Source organism: Leptinotarsa decemlineata, unplaced genomic scaffold (genome assembly GCF_025532065.1).
Source record: "Leptinotarsa decemlineata unplaced genomic scaffold, Ldec_3_MD MMD2_tig00000199_RagTag_RagTag, whole genome shotgun sequence".
NCBI lineage: Eukaryota > Metazoa > Arthropoda > Insecta > Coleoptera > Chrysomelidae > Leptinotarsa > Leptinotarsa decemlineata.
The window spans coordinates 17,501,105-17,518,691 of NW_027412544.1; the positions used below are offsets into that span (position 1 = coordinate 17,501,105).

General features: G+C 35.2%; 1 protein-coding gene across 2 annotated transcripts in view; it reads left to right on the forward strand.

Annotated features, from left to right (window-relative positions):
- sick (sickie) overlaps positions 1-17,587 on the forward strand; it is a 678,280-nt gene that overhangs the window by 82,402 nt on the left and 578,291 nt on the right. The window contains exons 4-5 of one of the 2 annotated variants that reach the window (XM_074173104.1): positions 9,640-9,974; positions 12,691-12,887. The exons of the other annotated variant lie outside the window; for it this stretch is intronic. Of the exons in view, the coding sequence (XP_074029205.1) occupies positions 9,640-9,974; positions 12,691-12,887 (532 nt within the window). The remainder of the gene's footprint in view (positions 1-9,639; positions 9,975-12,690; positions 12,888-17,587) is intronic. 2 annotated transcript variants of the gene reach the window in all.

Below are 17,587 nucleotides of genomic sequence, written 5' to 3' on the forward strand. Positions count from 1 at the left end.
GGAAAAACAAATTTGACCATGAAACCTAATGAACGAAACGTTTTGGTTCATCCACATATGGTAAGGGGGCATACTTGACAACTGGCTATAGGTTAATGGACTGATATAACTACTCCTCTGGCTAATACCACGAAGGGCGTTTGGTTATATCCAACAGGTGTTAGTGCAGGATTCTTCACTGAAGCAATTCCTGCATATACTGTTGGCGATACAACTGCTGGATTCAATTTTCGATTATTGGAACTTGCAGACTGGTTTCGGGCTGTTTGGACCGAATGGCCCCAATTCCTCACCAAATAGTATGGTAAAATGAGATGATTAGGTACTTTGATAACGTGAAAATGAAAATTGATTGGCATAAACAGCTTGTCAACATCATTTATGACAGATGAATTTTGCTTTACAGAAATTCCAAATTCTGACCACTGAAGTGAGATGCCACGGAGGCAGCTATAGCTACCTGCGTGACATCCGGGTCCAGGAAATTATACAAATATGAAAGTTATTGAGTGTCTTGATATAGAAACATAAGTTAATATCAGACATAGCACTCATGAAAGTGGCAAACCATAGACACGTGTTTCGGGCTTTTGGCCCATCATCAGTATGGTGCAGCCAAGTGTAAGGATGGGCAACACTTGGTTACCAAAAGATAGAAATACAAATGCACGGAGCCACCAACAGGAGCCAACCGCACATTTGTGGTTTCAGTTGATAGATCTCGTGTTCACAAGAAAACTATCAAAATCACCACGGAGGCAGCTATAGCTACCTGCGTGACATCCGGGTCCAGGAAATTATACAAATATGAAAGTTATTGAGTGTCTTGATATAGAAACATAAGTTAATATCAGACATAGCACTCATGAAAGTGGCAAACCATAGACACATATATATATATATATATATATATATATATATATATATATATATATATATATATATATATATATATATATATATATATATATAGACAAAGAAGATTTTATCGAGTGTGTATGATATACAAATCAAAAAATAAATAATTAATGGACATAACACTCCAAAAAGGGGGGGGGCAAACCGCGGACACGTGTTTCTGGCTATTGGCCTCATCAGCGCGGTGCAGCCAAGCGTAAAGATGGACAACACTTGTTTGCCGAAAGCAGGAAACAACACATATGCACGGAGTCAACAACAGGAGCCAACCGCACATTTGTGGTTCCAGTTAGAAGACCTAGAATTCCCAGGCTACATCTAACATGACCACGTAGGCAGCTATAGCTACCTGCGTGACATCCGGGTCCAGGATATAAATATAGACAAAGAAGATTTTATCGAGTGTGTATGATATACAAATCAAAAAATAAATAATTAATGGACATAACACTCCAAAAAGGGGGGGCAAACCGCGGACACGTGTTTCTGGCTATTGGCCTCATCAGCGCGGTGCAGCCAAGCGTAAAGATGGACAACACTTGTTTGCCGAAAGCAGGAAACAACACATATGCACGGAGTCAACAACAGGAGCCAACCGCACATTTGTGGTTCCAGTTAGAAGACCTAGAATTCCCAGGCTACATCTAACATGACCACGTAGGCAGCTATAGCTACCTGCGTGACATCCGGGTCCAGGATATAAATATAGACAAAGAAGATTTTATCGAGTGTGTATGATATACAAATCAAAAAATAAATAATTAATGGACATAACACTCCAAAAAGGGGGGGCAAACCGCGGACACGTGTTTCTGGCTATTGGCCTCATCAGCGCGGTGCAGCCAAGCGTAAAGATGGACAACACTTGTTTGCCGAAAGCAGGAAACAACACATATGCACGGAGTCAACAACAGGAGCCAACCGCACATTTGTGGTCATGTTAGATGTAGCCTGGGAATTCTAGGTCTTCTAACTGGAACCACAAATGTGCGGTTGGCTCCTGTTGTTGACTCCGTGCATATGTGTTGTTTCCTGCTTTCGGCAAACAAGTGTTGTCCATCTTTACGCTTGGCTGCACCGCGCTGATGAGGCCAATAGCCAGAAACACGTGTCCGCGGTTTGCCCCCCCTTTTTGGAGTGTTATGTCCATTAATTATTTATTTTTTGATTTGTATATCATACACACTCGATAAAATCTTCTTTGTCTATATTTATATCCTGGACCCGGATGTCACGCAGGTAGCTATAGCTGCCTACGTGGTCATGTTAGATGTAGCCTGGGAATTCTAGGTCTTCTAACTGGAACCACAAATGTGCGGTTGGCTCCTGTTGTTGACTCCGTGCATATGTGTTGTTTCCTGCTTTCGGCAAACAAGTGTTGTCCATCTTTACGCTTGGCTGCACCGCGCTGATGAGGCCAATAGCCAGAAACACGTGTCCGCGGTTTGCCCCCCCTTTTTGGAGTGTTATGTCCATTAATTATTTATTTTTTGATTTGTATATCATACACACTCGATAAAATCTTCTTTGTCTATATTTATATCCTGGACCCGGATGTCACGCAGGTAGCTATAGCTGCCTACGTGGTCATGTTAGATGTAGCCTGGGAATTCTAGGTCTTCTAACTGGAACCACAAATGTGCGGTTGGCTCCTGTTGTTGACTCCGTGCATATGTGTTGTTTCCTGCTTTCGGCAAACAAGTGTTGTCCATCTTTACGCTTGGCTGCACCGCGCTGATGAGGCCAATAGCCAGAAACACGTGTCCGCGGTTTGCCCCCCCTTTTTGGAGTGTTATGTCCATTAATTATTTATTTTTTGATTTGTATATCATACACACTCGATAAAATCTTCTTTGTCTATATTTATATCCTGGACCCGGATGTCACGCAGGTAGCTATAGCTGCCTACGTGGTCATGTTAGATGTAGCCTGGGAATTCTAGGTCTTCTAACTGGAACCACAAATGTGCGGTTGGCTCCTGTTGTTGACTCCGTGCATATGTGTTGTTTCCTGCTTTCGGCAAACAAGTGTTGTCCATCTTTACGCTTGGCTGCACCGCGCTGATGAGGCCAATAGCCAGAAACACGTGTCCGCGGTTTGCCCCCCCTTTTTGGAGTGTTATGTCCATTAATTATTTATTTTTTGATTTATATATATATATATATATATATATATATAAATATATATATATATATATATATATATATATATATATATATATATATATATATATATATATATATATATATATATATATGATGGGCTCAGACTTTCAATCTCTGTCCTGGAATTAATGGTACCGGAATCTTTAAAAATGTGACATATTACTTTTCGAGTTCTAAATTTGTACATGTCAAAGAAGAAGAACCCATCATCTAAGTCAATGGTATGTTTCAAAAGGGTATTGATTGGTTTATTGCACCTAATGTCGTTTTTGTGGGAAGTAATACGATCTTTCAAATTTCTATTTGTTTGTACAATGTACTTCATCTCACAGCTGAGGCAAGAGATGGAATAAACCACATTAGATCAATTCATCTTCTTTGTCCTTTGATTTGGAAAACATTTGATTAATAAAGAGTCTTCTGAATTTTGAAAACTAATTTAACAAGTTCAAATTGACTAAAACATAGATAAGTACTTTTTGATCATTCCCATATTGATTTTAATTTAAGAGACACCGGTAGACAGCTGTTTCAGACTATTGGGCATCGTCAGTATCGGGCAGGCGGTCCTCGATTGAAGACAAAATGAGAAAAACCAAGAAAGTACTTGATAAAAATAGCTGCGTAAACGCAAGAGAAACATAAGTGGAACCACCTATTGGTGTGATACCCACCTACCGGTGGCTCTTAAATTGAAATCAATATGGGAATGATCAAAAAGTACTTATCTATTCATTCATATATACACACATCGGAAAAGTCTAGGGATATTTTTATAACATACTAAATATCATAAAAATAAATGCATGAGGTCATTTAATTTCGATTAAATTGGTACACTCGACCACCCTGTAGATTTCTATGGGTTGAACAAAGCCTGCAAAAACGGTAACTAATCTTTTATCAAGTTTTTTACAAACTGTAGGTGTTTGGCTAAAATGAATGATCTGAAAGAGTCGAGTTTGTACATTCTATGCAGTTCTTGCTCAGCAATTAAACTGAAAATATTGTGCTTTAACATGGAACGCCATCACTTACCATTGGCTGAGATGAATAGAGCTGTAGGGCTTCTTCAAGGTGGCATGCGACAAAATGATGTAGCTCTTCGTTTGGGGGTCTCCCAAAGTGTTATCAGTCGAATGTGGCGGCGTTTCCGTGAAACTGGCACTCCAGCCGAACAACATCCAGGGCGAGGACGCGCTACAACTGTAGTTCAAAACCGATTTTTGGTCTTAACCGCAAGAAGACAACCGACAATCACAGCACCTGAGTTGGTTAACGTGTTGCAGCAGACGCACCAGGTAACCATTGGTCGTGATACTGTCAGAAATCGACTGCATGAAGCAGATCTCCACAACAGAAGGCTACTTAGATGTCCACCTTTGTCGAGAGGCAATCGCGGTAGAAAACTGGAGTGGTGTCAAGAACATCAAAACTGGGATGCAAATGATTGGGCCACAGTTTTGTTTACAGACGAATCCAGATTTGGATTTCATCCAGATTCTCGTCGAGTAAGACTGTGGAGTCGACCTGGAAATAATGAACGTTTGAGACGCGTCCAGGAAGTCTACACATACAGAGGTGGTACAGTAATGATATGGGGCGGAATCATGATCGGCGGCAGAACCGATCTCGTTTTTCCAAATCGCTCCCTCACAGCTCGACAGTACCTCGACACCATTCTTCTACCTATCATCCGTCTGTTTGCTGGTGCTGTTGGTGAAAACTACCACCTAATGCACGATAATGCTCGTCCACATGTCGCGCGTCTAGTGACTGACTGGCTCACCAACAAAGGAGTTGATGTATTGCCATGGCCAGCACAATCACCGGACCTGAATCTCATCGAGCATATGTGGGACATGCTTCAACGAAGAATTACTCCGCATATGGGGAACATTCACACAACGTTTCAATTGAGAGAGCTTTTAATCGCTGAATGGGCAAATGTACCTCAACAAGACATTGACAATCTCATTTTGTCGATGCACGATAGATGTAGGGCCTAATAAACTAGCGTGGAGGCCATACTTTGTACTTATTCCAATTTTTTTTGTATTATGATTTTTTTTGGGGTGCCAAAGAAGAGCCATATTTTTTTTAGTTTTGCTTGTATGCGCATTCAGTATTTTTGACCATTTAATAAATTTTGTTGTAAGTTACATTCGTTTAATAATCACCCGTCAACTTTTTTTTCCCTAAAGCGATCTAAAAAAAAAAATTATTACCATTTTTAAAATTATTCCTATTCCTATATATGTATATATATATATATATATATATATATATATATATATATATATATATATATATATATATATATATATATATATATATATATATATATAAAGCCTACATTTTGTTTCATGAGAGAGAGGACATTCACAGAGCAAGATCTTCAGATGATTTGGTGATGCATGTTTTTTCGGATTTTCCTGCAGCTGAAAAAGCAAATGCGCCACTGGACTCTATGAAGTCGCCCCGGAGCGTCAATTAATTTTTATTGTTATTTTTATATTATACTAGTAATTAAATAAAATTATATTGAACTTTTGATCAATATTTTTCAATTCGTATTATTGATAATGTTATCATTATGAAAACTATTATTATCATAATATCAACCTTCCAGGCCCTGAAGCTATAGTTATACTTTCAATTGTTTGAAATTTCTTAAAACAATTTCTTGACAAAATTTCTGCCTCATTGAAATCACGGCCGGCCTTAGCGTAAAAAAGATTGCTTCTGTTTTTATCTCTGGAGATCTGGCGCTAACCATTTCTGAATATTGAAATGGAATGAAATGAATCAATAGTCACAGCTGTCTAGGTAACATAATATCTCTGTTACTAGGGTAACACGGTGTCGTTTCTCATTTGGTCTTCTCTATAGTTCAATTCAATTATAAATATGCTTCAATAATAATAATAATAATAATATTCTCCTCTTTTGGTTGCAAAGATACGAATTATTATTTTCCCTGGTCTCCAATTGACACACCAATAACTCCGCAATCGGTTATCCAAATTCAAAATAGTGAAGATTGGATCGATAATTGCAATTTCGAGCAAAGGTTTACAAGACCCTACTTTCTGTTTGAAAAAAAAAGGTGGTGGCGCCGTCTCCGCGGCAAGTGGTGCCACGCCATTTGTCTTCTTTTATCAATAAGTACTTAAAATTATTATCATTCATACAAGTTTACATAACTTGATAGCTTGCCTCGTCTTGAAAAAAATCAAGATAATTTTTTTCCTGCTGCCATCTGAATACAAGTATGTATTCAAATTCTAAAATTGATATTCAATACTGTAAAAATATTTCATGTGGTTTACTGTTTTGAGCTGCTCTGTCGAAGCTCTATTTTCGACGACAAATTCAATGATAGAGGTAGACTTTCCGGAGATGCAACTTTATACTTAAAAATTCCCTATTTTTTCATAATCTTTCTTTTATCTGTTTAGTATTAACGAAGTTCTAAACGCCTTCAGTTTTCACATTTCAAACTGTTAATAAAAATTTAAGTTTTTTGTGTGCTGTGAAATCTTCAAAATACCCTTTTCTATAGTCTATCCATTCCCAATTGGAACGGCAATAAAAATAAGAGTACAGTCATAAACATTTCTTGCCCAGATAGTTAGTAAACGTGCTATCAAATGTAGTTGAGTAATAAAGGCTCGGCTAGCTGGAGTGATTGAATACAAATTTTTTGTCCGTTTCACAATATTTTTTTAACAGTGCCGTGTGTTCGTGGGGTTAGGTGGGGAAGTGAGTGGTTTTGCAAACCGATTTTTGAAAACTTTTTCTAGAGATCAATTACCTTAACACCAAACTGATATTTTTGCACTCGACGCGCGTTTCGCTAACAAGGTTAGCATCTTCAGGAGAAGAAAATTGATACTGAATCTATAGACAAGGGTTAGCTGTTTATATACCTAAAGTTTTTTGTTCGGACGTGGACTTTGTTTATTAAATGATGATTATCCTAATCGATTTTTCGGAAATTAAGTAGTGGAACCACTACCTGCAAATTAATTTGTCAACAATAGATTAAAAAGGGGGTTGGGGTTCCATTAAAAATATAGTTTACTCTACTCCAATAACAACAATGGAAGATATGAAATCGAGAGTTACAACTGCTTTCAATAGTTTGACTCCAGACTTGATCAGAAGCGCTACACATGACAATCTTTTAAAGAGATTACATGTTTGTTTAAGTAGTAGTGGAGATGTGTTTGAACATATTCTGAAATACACTGACGATTAAATTAACTCATTAATTTATGGGTTTATTATTTTCAGTTCGTATTTCAGCGTTAATAAAACTTATTGTTTGAAATGAAGTTTCATTCGATGGTTGAGGAGTATTTTAATAATTATCTTTTCATTGTATTATCTGTGACTAATTAAGAAACATCAAACGAAATCTGTTTTACAAAAATGAGTGATGAACAAGGAAACCATGTCAATTTTCGTTTGAAACAGTTTATCTCAAAAACGGTTCAAAATAGAAAAATCTAAACAAAGTTAATCTAAAATTGGATGTAGAGCTCAAAAATGTTGAAATATACAGGGTGTTCCATTTGAAAAAATTGAGTTCCACTCATTTTTTCATGAGATCAAACTATCTGCATTTTTTGAAGACCCTGTATGGGGTGAATGAAAATATGACTCGGAGTGAAAATCCTCATAGTATCATTCCAGTCCATTTCAAATTTGATCGTTTTAGTGCAAGAGAGTTCAAGATTATCAGCATTTATAAAAGTTCATGTTTGGTAAAAAAAATATAGAAATTAATTTATATCTTCTAAACGGTAATAGATAGGTATAGGGAAATATATATGAATTTGTTGACAAAGTAATAATGAATCGTAATATGATATTATATATAGGGTGTTCTATTTGAAAAATCAAAGAAGCCGCTACTTTATAGTAGAAGCGACAACACCGCTTCGTCTAAAATATTTTAGGCGTGTAGGTCATATTGACTCATGCATACTGTGAAATTTTCAGGTTGATCCGTTGAATAGTTTGCCAGAAACGGCTAATTAACGCTCATCATGAAAAGCCCTGTATAGTGTGCTCTTTGGTATAGGTTCGTCATCGTTATTCATAATATTATTGTGTTTACTTATTTCTACACTCTCATAGGCATCTAATTGCCTATTGTTGTTAACATGTCTAACTAATCTCAATGAACTGAAGTCTATGGAATGGTTTTGTTGCAAAATATGATGGGCGATTGCTGATTTTCCTTATATCTTACTTTAATAGATCTTTTTCCCTGTCCATAATATTTTGCATCGCAGTTCTTACATACAATTTCGTAAATTCCAGACTTTTCCGAATTCTCGACTTTGTCTTTTGGACTTCCCAAAAGGCTCTGTAGTGTATGACTTGTTTTAAAAACCACCTTCCTACCTAGTTCCTTAAAAATCCCTCTAAAGTTCCTCGTATATTGGTGGTATGAAACTGAGATGTATTTATCTTGGTTTTTGTCCTTTCTGAAAGTCGAGATTTCGTTCATTCTTAACCTAAACTTCTTCCTTATCATGTCATCTACAATACCCCTCGAGAAACCGTTAGTGGTGGCGATTTCCAGTGTTGTACGTCTTTCTTTTGTGAACCTAGCATGTGTTAGCTAGGTATTACTGGCGAAAAAAGTATTACTAGCGACCATAAAACAACGTAATTTCAAAAAAGAGTATATTATTGATTCGATGTGTGAAACACGTGGTCATATTCTCTTACGTTTGCCTCCATACTATTGTGTGTTCAATCCAATTGAAATGATTTGCGCCACAATGAAAGAAAGCTTTCGAAAATGTGATCAGTCACCGACTTTGAATGCAGTAGTGCTTGACAATATAAGGCGAGTGGTAAATAAAGTAGGTAATAGTGATGTGTGAAAGAACTGTGTGGCCCACGTTATAAAAGAAGAGAACAATTATTATGTGCAAAGTTCCATAAATCCGTTCGTTATTCAACCCGATGATGATTTCACCTCATCCGAATATAGCGAAGAAGAATTTTTATTTTTCTAACAATTTTGTTGGCTTCTATTATTTTCTAAATATATGTTTGATGAGAATTCGGTGTGATTATTTGTGTTTTCATTGTATTTTAGAGTATTCGACTCGGAAATCAACTACCTTAAATTTCGAAGTTTTTCATAATTACCCATGGTGGAAAAATTCAGTTGAGATAACTTTTTCATGGGGTGATCAATTGCTATGATTGTAAGAATAAGCAACTGAAAAACTACCACTGAAAAATAATATGCCGACGCCTATGTCGAGGCGGGAATTCTTTCTCTATGCTGTTCCAATTGGTATTGGAAATACTATACACGTCATTCTGAATCCGATGAGGTTTTGCACATATTTTTCGGAGTTCATATCCATTGAACATGAATTTCAAATTATGAATTAGACTTCACTCTTTTAGTTGTGTACTCAAAATGTGAAATGTTTCATTTCATTTCTTTCAATATCAGTTTCATTGTTGTGAAAGAATAGGATATACGCGAGTTTATCCAAGTAAAAGTTATTTCTCACAGTTTTAGCTTAACAACAACTTCTGAAGAATCCAGAAAAGAGAATCAGAGCGCAAAAGAAAACTTTTATTCAAGTAAACTGAACCGTCACCTTTGTTATCCGGGAGATGTTCTTTCGGACTCGGTATCGTTAAAAGACGATAGAAAATGTGGAAAATACAGGAAACGGTTGACTATAAACGAAGATTTCGCTCGAGAGAAAGAATATCTTATTGAGACAAATGGCTCACGGAACCGGCGTACGCAAGGAAGTTTTAAAGTTGCAGGGAACGTTGGAAATGTTGATTTCGATAAGGAAGTTGGGGCTGTTGGGAGGCGAGATAGGAGTGAATCCCAAGGTGAGTTATTCTTTTCAATATGGGTAGGAGAATGGCGTGAATTGGGTTTAGACATTTTTTATCCTTTTCAAATATCACAATGACAAATGTGAAATAACTTTATTCTCTGTCCCCTTTCTTGTTTTTTTTTTGGAGAATGAGTAAATAAAACCGGTTTCGGCGCCGAATGCAAATGTCAAGTTTGAGATTTCGTAAACTGAACTGTATATTTGATTTTCCGATGACGCAAAGTTCTACCACAGTGACAGGTAATTCAAATGCTGATTCGAATAGAGAAATGCAAAGACCAACCATAGAGGTGAGTTACTTGGGAATTTGATTATCGAACTGTATGTATTATAATTATGATGCAGAATGTTCTAATATTGGCCTTATTTTTACGAACTCGTAAGGATTATAGCGTACATAATAATACGCAATAACAAGAAGCTTACCACCATTATGAGCAATGCAATAGTCTGGAGAAAATATGCAATAGTGCAATATTGCAAGTCCTGGACCTCAGAATCATGCATGCATCTAGGTTAGAATACGACAAAAAGCGCATAGCAAATATGCAGGGTGCTACTTGTCCTTTGTTGGTACTACCACTACTGAAAAATTATGTAATACATCTCGGCTAAAAAAATTATATAATTTCCCTAAAAAGGTTGAAAGTCAGCAGCTATGCCTTCCGTATATAGAAAAGATTCATTTTCTGACGAAATTCGTCAAGTTCCGTTGGATCTGCTCTGTACTGATGTGGGGTAACACCCTGAAACCAGTATGTACGTGATCACTGATCACTGTGAGAAAACGTGTGAAAATGTCAATCAAATATAATTCAATGTCCATCATGGTAGGGTAGACACCACCGTAAGTGGAAATGAGATGAAACGTACAATGATGGCTCTTAATATTAAATTAAATCGCATTCTACCATGATTCATACCGTTACTATAGTGTTCAATGTCAGCCAAAGAGAATAAACATATGAAAAGAAAATATTTTTGAAAAAAAACTCGTTCTACTTTCATATTGATATTTTTCAATTTTCCTCCCTTTATATTTGAATTTTTTATTTCTTATATACTGATGGTGAAGCATATGTTTATTTGTTTGTTAGCCTGTTTGTGAAGCAATGAATACTCATTTTAAATTAATTTTGTTCGAAGAAGATATTGTTATTACGGTATATATATATATATATATATATATATATATATATATATATATATATATATATATATATATATATATAAATCGGGAAAGGTTAATGCAGTCAAGCTGCTGGAAAATAATTTCATAAAATTCAAAATACGCAGCCTTTTTATCAATTACTTTTCTGGTTTTTCACATTTTGTCTTCAATCGAGGACCGCCTGCCCGGTACTGATGATGCCCAATAGGCTGAAACAGCTGTCTACCGGTGGCTCTTAAATTGAAAGCAATATGGGAATATGATCAGGGAAGTATTTATCTATATATAAATATATATATATATATATATATATATATATATATATATATATATATATATATATATATATATATATATATATGTTAACTCGAAGATTCTCACGGATAAAGTATGATGAGCTGTTTTCTCGGGTTTCGCTCCGTGTTCTGTGTATTTTCTCCCCATAAGGATTATTTTCACAACGTTTCGGCAAAGTCTCATTTGCCATCTTCTGGTGATGTCTGGTTTTTTCAACTAGACTGATTAATTCGAACTCTGTGTCTCAATTTATAGGGATGGATGTTTCCCTTTACCTGGTTGCTGCTTATGGGGAGAAAATACACAGAACACGGAGCGAAACCCGAGAAAACAGCTCATCATATTTATATATATATATATATATATATATATATATATATATATATATATATATATATATATATATATATATATATATATATCCTGTATTCAACACTTTCATCCCAAAATTGTAAACTCTGTCCTGTAATTGGGTCTAGTGCCTGTTTGGACAATAAACGTTTTTTTTAAATCTTCTCCAGTGAACGAAAATGTACCAACCTATGGAAGAGACCAATTATTTTAATTAAAACAGATAAAAACAGAAAATAAAAACTGATAATACAATACGGCACTTTTCACATTTATATTTCAATGATATTCTTACTCAAAACTCATCAATAATACAATCTCATGTGTCTGAGAAAATAAATTATGAAATTCAATTCCGTTTTTAGTTAAATAGTTCCATTCTCTAAGTTTGAATGTACTAAATAGCTTTTTTCATATTTCATGTCATCTTAAAATATCTTGAATCAAATTACTCTTCAAAAATATTACCTTTTCAGAAATGAAATGTCTGAATGCCAAATTTTTGTAATTTATGAAATATTCGTGAAATGATGTACTGTTCGACTTTTTCAAAAATTCATTATTCACCTGAAATTTTTGGAGTAACATGTACAAAAATGTATCAAAACTATTTTACAAATATTTTTAGACTTATTTTGTCTTTATTAGTTTCATGGTATTCATTACCTATTATAGAGCCTGTCATATTCGACTCAATAAATGTTTCATAAAGAAATTCCTTGGGATGAATGATAACACCATCCCTTATTCATGTGCTTGTGAACCCATTACCAACCAACCACCCTTTCGGTATTGAAAGCGTGTGCACTTTCTCGGCATTTAGCTGTATTAGAATAGAATTTCACTTCTGAATATCACACTTCTGACAACCCCACTTCTGATGCCGCAGAACACAATGGCACCAAGACGGGGAAAGTGTCGGACACAGATTCTGGAATCGCTTCTCCGCTCTCTCCTGGATCCGTATATGGTTTCCTGGGATACACCGATAAGGATAATGGTAACTGGAAGAAACATTCGCTAGAAAAACATGAAAAGGTCGAGGGATCGCGACAGGGTTGCTGTTGTGCGGATGAAAGGTTGCAGGTGAGTGTTGAAGGGGAATCTTATTCATTGACACGACTTTGCTGTGAAATTGTGGGATTTTTTATTATCGAGTTTATACATTTTATCTCTCCTACGGTAGTTTCAATTAATTTTTTGAAGTGAAACAAAAAATTCTGTTTCACATAGTTGAATTATATTTTCATTTCATGTCTAGGGAAGTGAAAATGTCTGTTACTGAAACTGATATTACTAACTACAATTAGAAAAAATAACTGGAGCAGATTTTTTTTATAACAACTGCAAACTGATATTGAATCAGCTGAATTGTTTTCACACAAAATATAAAAATTATTTCAATATGTTAGGAAGACATTTCCGTCAACTTCCAGGCATTCATTAACTCTCTTCATGAAATTATCATTTACAGCACGACTGATTTCATCGGCACTAAGGACGTTGAATGCTTGTAAAACTTAATGAACCATATTCTCTTTACTTGTTGAAGGATTTGCATATAGAATATTTTGAAATATCCCCATACATAATAGCCCATAGAATACAGATCGGGAAAACGTGGTGGCCTTTATTGGCAATCCACCTATCATAAAATAATTGATCAAGTAATATGCCTACAGTCCCGCATTAATGAGGCGGTGCTCCATCCTATTGGTATGAACTGCAATTCTCATACCGTTTTTAAAGATTGCGGTCACGCTAGCTCTTTTGAATTCATCGTGGCATAAGTATACCATTCCGTAGTTATTCCATCCCAATACTAGGAGCCTTTCCAGTGTTGAGTTCACTTAGCTCACTTATCAGAAGTTTCACATTTAGTAGTTTGTTGTTGTGTTTCAGGAATCCTAATGTGTTTGGCAAGATATTCTCCTACTCTTACAAAAAATTGCTTGAATTAATTTGCTATGTCACTTGCATTAATACAGTTTATTGTATGATTTTCACTATAAAGGGTTTTACAAAAACCGCCACGTGTTTCGCTATACAATAGCTTTCTCAAGCGTAAACTAAAAGTTACTTCTAAATTGCAACTATTTTTTACTCTAACATATTACCTGCTTGTATGCCTACTTTCTAATGGATGAATCTACCTGAAAAGGTCAGGTATGAATTAATTAAGTTTAGTTTGATCGTTCATAAGATATTGAGAGTTTTTGAATTTGTTTATTTCTATAGGCTTCAACTGGGTAAGTATCAATTATTTATTCTTTTATTCTGGAAATGGAGGGGCTTGAATTCATGGTTGAACTCATGTTCCTCTGTGACTAAATCAATGGCATATGTGGAATTTATTTTTCCATTCTGGAAACCATTTCTGTGTTCCTTTATGCGGACTTTGAACTGTCTTCCAGTTTGACGTATATAAAACATCGGACATGACCTATATTATCATTTATACACTCCCGATTCTTCTGAAACTGAACTTTTATCTTTTTATGGAGTGGGTTGGCCTAAGTAGGTTAAGGTTCTATAACTTTTATTCTCTATAACTTTTATCCTTTGTTGTGCAGAAAATCTGAAATATTTATAGTGGGTTGGCCTAAGTAGGTTAAGGTTCTATAACTTTTATCCTCATCTCTTCAAATTGGGTGAACTTCCTTCAAAGTTTGGCTGTATAACTTTTTTGGTAATAGAGAATGTATGTATGTATGTATGTTATCATTGTTGACGGCTATTTGTGTCATTATATTCATTTCTTTATTGAAATACGCTACTGACAAAGAAACATTTATCAGTCTGTGGACCATACTGTTGGATGCTGCTATTTTGTGCTGATACGGGTGGGTAGACGAATTATGAATGATAATATCTGTATGTGCCGGTTCACGATAAATTGGAAAATATCTGCCAGTTGTATTCAATGATTTTCTATATTCGTTTTCATAAAAAAAATTGTTTTCATATGATACTCTTCTTTTTTAATCCTTAATTTATTCATATGCCTTTGAAATGCAGAGAACTCAGTTTTTGTGGGTGAAACTGGTTTTTCTGGGTGAGACTTGAACTTTCTTTGAAGATTTTTTTCTATTGATACAATTTACAAGCCCCGTTGTGATCCGTTTCTTTCTTTTTCAGTTTTTACCTCTGCACTTTATTCTGTTTAAAATCTGTTTTTCCGTTAACCAGAACTTTATTGTTTCGTTAATTTGTTCAATGATTCATTTCATTACGTCATTGAGATATTTGAGTGATACATTAGGATCTCATGACTTGTACAAACTCCCGAATTCATTGACACATAAGTTCCCAATACATCTTTGATAACATTTTGAGGTATGTGTTCATTATTTTCTAATAGATAATAAGATAATATAGCGTCTTATTATCGGTTATGAGTGTATCCAGTACAATTGGCAATCACTGTTTTCAAAATAATATCTTTACTCTTAATGAATATATTGTTATGAACTATACAACTTAGAGATATACCATGTATACGATATTAAACCAAATTTGGTCAAGTGTTCAAGGTAAGCATTCACCCTCCTAATTATCTTCCTTGATATCTATGATCAAGTGATTGACATGAAAAGTTGTAGTTCTTGGTAGGTACATTTCTGAATCTTGAATAAACAGATCAAAGTCAATTGGGGATGGTTGATAAATGGCAGTTATCAGAATATTTTGATAATCCAATTTGAATATTTACTTCTACTAACATACGGTGCCACCCAGTTTAAATGTTTTTAATTGTATCATGCAATCAAATTTCTGATTTATTTGACTCATGAATATTTTCCTCCCATCAAATTTGCATTTATACTTCATATGTTTTGATGAAATTTCTTAAAATACTTTGAATACTTATAAGAATCTATGGTTTTATTGAATTCACTAAAATCAGATATCTCTTTGGTTATTACAGATTGAAAATGAAAGTTTCGAAAAAATTGTCCACTGCGGTGAAATACAATCAATACTCGTACCATTCACATAAATCAATACAAAATATGTGGTTATGTACTCGCTAGGAATCGCACATTAAAAGGTAACCCCTCGTTTATCTTTGGTTCGCACAAGTTTCGACTTCTGAGGGTAGTCGTTCATAGGTGGGCAACAGCCAGTTAACAGAAACACATATTTCATCAGATTTTATACAGTATCGATTTGAAAAATTTGTAACTATATCCCTGATTCCAATCGCATTCTTTTTTTGTTCCCATATTCATATTTGAACTCCGAAGTCTATGACAGTGGTTATCTGATGACTTTGTAGTTCAGTTGCTCCCCTGCTGGTGACGTTCAATACAAATGAAGAGATAATAACATCAAATAAACTTTCGTATCTAAATTCGAAATCTCTGAACACGCTGACCCCGGAAAAATTAACATTCAAATGGGAAAACGGAAAGAAATATGCGTTATATGCATACAGTAGTGAAACATAGGGTGTTGAGTTCTTTGCATTCATTACTCTCAGCTCCCTGAAATCATTATCAGATGTATCTGAATCGATTTGGATACCGAAACAGACTAAGCATTCTTATTTGAACACAACTCGCTTCGTTATTTTTCAGATTGTAGGTTATACACTCAAAAATCCGTGAGAAATGAGTAAAGGAATAATATAATAACAAGAGGGTGTTGATTAAAATATTTGCTGTTTTTCATTGTTTCTTTCTGTTTTATTGTTTATTCACTTCTGGTTTACAAATTACAGGTTAGTTTTTATAGTTTTCAGATTTTATCAACTAGTAGTTGCAACGTTGTCAGTTTTATTGAACACTTACCATCACTTAGAAAACCGTTTGCTGGTACCTCCTATGGAAAAAAAATTAAAATAATAATAAATAATAAATCCAAATTCAATTCCACACGGGTATTAGCGTTATTCGTTAAGAGGTAAAGTTGAAAAACTTGTATTAAAAGATGTTCACCCGCTTTCATCAGTTTATCAGCTTTTATGGTTTTGGCAAAATTCACACAGCGGGGATTCAAATTTGTGTTTATTTTCATTAGTTCGGACTTCCATTGTCTAATATTATATAAAATCTGTTCTGTTTTTTCGTTAATCAGAAGTTGAGAAACTTGTGCGAGCCAAGCACTAACGAGATCTTACCTTTTCATGTGTGAATCCTAACACGATTTGAAATCCCTGAAAGAACCAATACAAATGAAAAATTAAAAATAATAGCTGAAAATAACAATAATATCAAGCAAAAAAACTACAATGAAATATAATACAACTAAAAAATAGAACAATTAAACAAAAAATACAAAATTAAGAGATTCCAATCCAATCGTCTTCGGGTATTGGCTGAACTGATTTCTCCGAGAGATGTCTATTCATGGGTCATTCGAGAACTTTCATTTATCTCCTCTTTCCGTTTTACCGGTTTAGCGGGAGATAATCGTTTGGCGGAAGCAGCAAGACCTCGCAAGGAAGCGAAGCCGTCACAACCAGTGCTTGCACTTTCCTACATCAGAGGATTATCGATAAGGATGAGAAGAATTGGATCCAAGTACAACATCAGAACATACTTCAGATCGGGAAACACTATTAGCAGCAGCATGACGAAAGCCAGGCCACCAAACGCATACTGCGATTCCAAGAATTGCATTTACCGGATACCCTGTCAGTGCGGAAAATCCTATATAGGTGAAACTGAGAGGTCATTGGAAGTCCACATGGCTGGGAACAAGAAACACACACAACGAGGGGAAACCAGCAAATCAGGAATAGCAAAGCGTGTTTGTACCCATCAACATAACATCGAGTAGTC